This window comes from Rutidosis leptorrhynchoides, chromosome 4 (genome assembly GCF_046630445.1).
Source record: "Rutidosis leptorrhynchoides isolate AG116_Rl617_1_P2 chromosome 4, CSIRO_AGI_Rlap_v1, whole genome shotgun sequence".
Classification (NCBI taxonomy): Eukaryota; Viridiplantae; Streptophyta; class Magnoliopsida; order Asterales; family Asteraceae; genus Rutidosis; species Rutidosis leptorrhynchoides.
Window position 1 is genome coordinate 30,125,399 of NC_092336.1, and position 6,268 is coordinate 30,131,666.

The window sequence follows — 6,268 nt, forward strand, 5'->3', positions numbered from 1 at the left end:
TTTTTTACATGTTTATATTATATTATTATATTACTCTATATATTATTAGACATAGTTGGGGTACTATCGGTGAATATTACCCCCAAATATGCTTTAAAATGTTATACCTAGAGCTTTAAAAGTTATACCCACTAGCAATCTTTACTAAAAAATGTCAAACTTCTCATACTTGAACGGCTAAAATGAAAACTACCTAAACCCTAATAAAACAACTTAAAACTACTTAAAAAAAACTCAAACAAATCTTCGACGGACCACATCTTCTCGCTCGTCGTGCGTTAAATTTTTTTCGAAGCCACCGTTCAACTCGAAATAAAATTTACAAACACAACGTAACTAACTATACGCAAAATAGACGTTTTTTAAAAAACATCAAATATCTCGGGCTATCATTCATGCATATTTTTTTTATTATGTTTCTCTTAGAGTCTATTCTGAGCTTCCACTGCGAAGCGCGAGGGCTCATTTACTAGTTATATCCATATACGAAAATCAAAAGTTTGTGTACTATTCGCTTTTTCCTTTCAAGTAATTTGATAACTTCTAATTTTTATTTTTAAATTAACTACCCACTCATGTTTATTACTATTACTATTACTAATATAACTAATGGACAAAATTTGTTTTATTAGTTATGAATAGTATATTTAATATTTCATTTTTCACACACTCAACCCCCTAACTTTCATTAAAATACAAATCGAACCCCCCATTTTATAGTACTATTTAATATTTCATTTTTCACACACCCAACCCCCTAACTTTCATTAAAATACAAATCGAACCCCCCCTCATTTTATACCTATATTCTAAAATATTATTTATCCCATCACTAACACTAAAATTATTGAATAATAACACTCACCACGCTACTACTGTGCTACTTTTTTTTTTTTCTCAAACGATAAAAAAACAAATTTCATAAAAGGAACAACCCTTCAATGCTACCAAAAGATGTCGAAAAATATTCTTTTTTACAAAATAGATCAACTAACTTTAAAAAAAAAAAAAAAAACCCGAACGCTAAAAGAAGCAACTTTCACAAAGGAACAACCCTTCAATGTTAGATGTCGAAATTTTTTTTTTACAAAATAGATCAACACTTTTTTTTTAACTCGCATTCAAAACGAAACCCCCGACGCGAAGCGAGGGCTCCACAACTAGTTTATACTATTTGTTGAAAAGAATTTGTAGTCTTCCAAAAAAAAAAAAAGGTATATTTGTAAAGAGATTATTTATATTTATTAGCTTATGTGATAAGGACGGCTTCTCTTTATATATTACTCGTATAGCAAAAGTTATATTTGCAAAGCATTAACATTAACATTAACATTAACATTAACATTAACATTATAACTAATAGACAACATTTGTCTTACTTGTTATAAATAGTACTATTCAATTTTCCATTAACATTAACATTAACATTATAACTAATAGACAACATTTGTCTTACTTGTTAAAATACAAGTAACTTTCATTAAAATAACTCCCTAACTTTCATTAAAATACAAATCGAACCCCCTACTTTATACCTATATTATAAATTATTATTTATCCCATCACTAACACCAAAAAACACCCACCACGCTTTACCGGCTTCTACACTGCGCTCAAACAGTAGGACCCACATAGGCCACTACTGTGCTACTTTTTTTTTTTTGTCTCCAACGATAAAAGAAGCAACTTTCTTAAAAGGAACAACCCTTCAATGCTACCAAAAGATGTCAAAATTTTTATTTTTTTACAAAATAGATCAACTAACTTTAACGCTAAAAGAAACAACTTTCACAAAAGGAACAACCCTTCAATGTTAGATGTCGAAAAAAATTCTTTTTTACAAAATAGATCCACAAAAGGAAAGACTTTTTTTTAAACTCGCATTCAAAACGGAGCCCCCGGCGCGAAGCGAGGGCTCCACAACTAGTTATAACTAAATGATGACATAGCAAAACTTACAACCTTATATTAAAAAGTTAACATGATCAAAAATCATTAGATAAGATGCTATTGAAATATTTACTCATAATTCATTGTCATCAAAACTGCATCTAAAGTAACTATAGATATTCACGAATCACAATTTACCCTGACCATAATCTCAAACCAAAAATCCCCCAATCACCATTCCCTTCAATTATATTCAAAAATCATGAATAAACGATTTGTCGCAACCCTAATTATCCATAATACTAAATAACATGAAGTTTCATCGTTCACATAATACTAAATAACATGAAGTTTCATCGTTCACATGAAGAAAAAAAAAACTTTTTACCCCTGTCCACAAGGTTAATACAGTCTTTTTACCACTACTTAACTACAATTTTTTTCACAACACACCCCACCAATAGCAACAATATGATTATGATTTATATTTGAAATTGTTAACGATAATGAATGATTATTATGAATTATGATATGATTAGATTATGATTATGAAATGAATATAAAGACATAAAATCTAGAAAGTAGGAAACCGACTACCTTTTACAAATATCAAAATATATTAATGAATTTTTTTTCTTTCTAATTTTCTTTTTTTGGATAAGTTCCAAAATCCCCATCACCATCGATCGATATACGTGTATTAATACATATGCGTATACAATACACTACTTGTATTATATTACGGAGTATTACACAATTAGACATAGATATTTCATATATTTCAACATCTGGGTCTTATAGATATATATTCAATCTTTTAAGTGGCTCCGTTTTCTTTAAATTACCCCCAAAAAGTTTCAATCTTTTTTCAGGGTTCTCAATTACAAGGAGATCTAAAGCGATTTCGTGATAGCGATTAATGAATTTACTTGTGGCCTGTATTTGATTTCAATATTTATTCAATTCAAAGTGGGTGCTCAGAGATATACTTTATTTAGGGTAAGTTAATCTAATTCTTTATTAACAAATTATATTGTTTATTTTTTATTCATATTTTTTTGATCTTTATTTACACTTGAGAATCGTATTAGGGTTACTGAGTTTTAGTTAAGCATTGCACACACAAAAACCATACAAACACACACTGATATTAACATTTATATTTTCAATTTTTCAATAATAAATTGTATAAGGGAGCATTTATTGGATTTTGGATGCATGATTTCTGGTGTGTTTTCTATCTATTTATACATAAGTTGTATGTATTACTGTTTGTTGATTATTCGAATTGAATTATGTGATTTTCTTTGTGTTATTTTGTGCTTTAGTGTTCATATCATCATATGTATATATAGTGTTTGGATTAGCTTATTTTTATGTGTATATGTGGCATCATGTTTAAGGGCTTATCAACTTTATGGTTTGTTGAATCATAGATATGTTAAGAATTAAGTCTGTTTGAAGTTAGGTTCATTGCAAGTTGGAATCATAGATTTATAAGTAATTAGGTTCTAAATTTTAGGGCATTTTGTTTAATAGGTTTATTCACTCTGTACACCATAATTTTATGATTTCTCAGCTCGATTCGATCAATGAACATTAAATGGGTTTGTTTTATATTACAGGGTTGACTATTTGACCTTTCCATGAGAATAAAGTTCCCAAAAACATGGAAAATTCAAACGGAACGACGAAAAACAACCTTCAGATTATCAAGTATCCAACTCACCAACCGTACACATACACAAAACCGTTACTAGCTTGGTTTGATATACGCGTGTTTTATGTTCGAATCAGCAATTTTATGGTGGAAGGGTACACACCTGAATATCTCACTCTAAGCCATATACCATTAGACCCCGATACGATTCTTGAAGTCAACAAAAAAAGATGCTCCCTTGACTCCCCGGGAAGTTCATGTCGTTTAAAAAGAAACCGAGTTGACAAAAAGTTCGAAGAAGCTACGTTTGTGAGCACCGATAGTATAAGATTATCGGGTAGTGTAAAATTCGAGGTCTTTGATGGTGAAGATCTTATACTTTCGGGCGTATTGGAGATGTCTAAAAATAGTAACGGTTTTGTTGGTAAAACGAAGAACAATGATGTTGAGAGATGGAGTATGAAATGTGAATCGATGATTGGTGCTAATTCTAGGGTTATGAAGGGGAAACAATTTATGGGTCCCGATTCGATGTTACCTATGATTGAAATTTATGTTGCGGGTTCGTTTATGGGTTCGCCTATTATTTTGACCAAGACTTTGCAGATTAGTTTCAGGAAAATGCAAAATCGAAAAGGGTTGTTGGATCCGATCCCTGAGGGTGAGGCGGCTGACTCTCGAAGAGATTTTGCAAATGGACATGATCTTGATCCTCAGGTAGTTATTATAATTCAAGATTCACTAATATTGTGTTAAACATTGTTCTAAATGTTTAATGTGAGTTAATGAGCCAACAAGTATAGTTTTTGGTACGGGTTGAAACGCATTAGATAGGTGTGATTTGAAGCACTTTTAGTACGATTATTTTTAACTAATTATGAACAGTTTGTGGATTGAGTATGATGACATAGAATATATTATATTACTATGTTATAATAATAATATACTTCCTAAGTTTTATGATACAGATATCTTGCTGCTTTATGCATAAAAAATTCCCTTTGTGACTTTTGAGTTTTTGACCCGTTTTGACTCTTTAGACATGTAGCTGGAACGAGTACCATCCCACTTTGTCAAGGGTTATAAATTCTTGCTAAGAGTGGGACTCGAACCTGCGCCTATTTTGGCAAAGGCTTCCGCATGGCGGGCCCCAACTTGTATGGCAATGGGTACCACTCAGCTATTAGCTAATTAGTAAAGATTTTGAATATTGACTTAAAAATGATGAATATAAAATTTATGTGATTTTTTAAATATTCATCTTGAAGTCAGACTAGTAATGTGCATATTCTGTAAGGGTAATGTTTCTTGCACCATCACTTTTTAGCCATCCACCGCTAAATACGCTATAAAGCATTGTACTATACAAACACCTTAAAGCGCATTTAGTGATGTAGGGCTATAAATGGCGGTGTAAGGATCACCTCCCTGTATGCCATGTTAGATTATTAGTTCAGTTTTCATGATCACAATGTGGCTAGAATAGCGTATGCTAGTATTGATCAAGCGTTTGTAACGAGGATCACTTGAACATGCAGGAATCTGAATACGGACCATACAAGAGTGACAACGAATATGAGTACAACAATGGCAGCTTGCATTATCATCAAAACGAGTACATGGAAGGCGAAGATGGAGAGCTCACATGGTTTAATGCCGGTGTAAGGGTCGGTGTTGGTTTAGGCCTTGGAATATGCCTTGGAGTCGGACTTGGTGTCGGCCTTCTAGTTCGCACTTATCAATCTACAACTCGAAACTTCAGAAGGCGACTTTAATAATTCATATGAAGTTTTTTGCTTCTTTTTTTTTTTTTTTCCCCCTTTTCTTTTAAGCGTTTGATATGTTTAACTTTAGAGTGTGTTGATAGCTTATTGGGATGAGTTAAACTACACAGATTATGAAACATCGAGTAATGTTTTGGGAAATTGATGAAAATACACTTTTTTTTAAGGCTTCAAACAAAATACACTTTTTTGTTAAAAAAAAAATTGTCTTTTTACATCATTCGGTAGACGGGATTTCTGTCTACCACCTTTATCTGTCGTCTACTACCATTTTTACAAAGTAGTAGACAGTGACAACAAGGTAGTAGACAGAGAGAACAAAGCAGTAGACAGCCAGCTGACCGTTTACTGCCTTGTTGTTACTGTCTACTACCTTGTTGTAGGTGTCGACTGATATGTATTATTGGTGTCGACACCTACAACAAGGTAGTAGACAATAACAACAAGGTAGTAGACGGTCAGCTACCTTGTAATTGGCTGTCTACTGCTTTGTTCTCACTGTCTACTACCTTGTTGTTACTGTCTACTACTTTGTAAAAATTGTAGTAGACGACAGATAAAGGTGGTAGACAGAAATTCCGTCTACCGAATGGTGTAAAAAGTCAATTTTTTTTAAAAAAATGTATTTTGTTTGAAGCCTTGAAAAAAATTGTATTTTGAACAATTTCCCTAATGTTTTTGTTTATTGAACTTGTAATCCTTCTTTGTAAATAGATTTTGTTGATCGGTAAAACGTTATAATAGGAGTAAGCGGTTTTGTTTACGTTGTATGATATGGTTGCATTGTAATATAACTAGAAAAAATTCGACCGCGCGTTGCTGCGGTTGTGTTCAACGCGCGGTCATATTTGTATATACGTTGTTTGGTACCTAATATATCTAGTAGGTTGGGTTGTTTGTTGGACGTGTACGTATATGTATGAAATATAGCTCG

The 6,268-nt window shown here is 32.2% G+C and overlaps 1 protein-coding gene across 2 annotated transcripts; it reads left to right on the forward strand.

Moving 5' to 3' along the window:
- The first annotated feature begins 2,710 nt into the window (after window positions 1-2,710).
- On the forward strand, window positions 2,711-5,723 carry LOC139839373 (uncharacterized protein At1g01500-like). Of its 2 annotated transcripts, none has more exons than XM_071829427.1 (3): window positions 2,711-2,889; window positions 3,516-4,267; window positions 5,089-5,722. In XM_071829427.1, exons 2-3 carry the CDS (start codon window positions 3,560-3,562, stop codon window positions 5,323-5,325), a joined length of 945 nt encoding a protein of 314 aa, XP_071685528.1. In that variant the 5' UTR covers window positions 2,711-2,889; window positions 3,516-3,559; the 3' UTR covers window positions 5,326-5,722. The 2 variants fall into 2 exon arrangements, with proteins under 2 accessions (XP_071685528.1, XP_071685529.1); XM_071829428.1 differs by lacking the exon at window positions 2,711-2,889 and adding an exon at window positions 2,968-3,118 and having other exon boundaries at window positions 5,089-5,723.
- The last annotated feature ends 545 nt before the right edge of the window (window positions 5,724-6,268 follow it).

Coding starts and splice junctions, on each gene's coding strand:
- LOC139839373 (XM_071829427.1), top strand. CDS start 3,560: ATGGAAAATTCAAACGGAACGACGAAAAACAACCTTCAGATTATCAAG. Junction 4,268..5,088: donor GACATGATCTTGATCCTCAG/GTAGTTATTATA, acceptor TTGAACATGCAG/GAATCTGAATACGGACCATA.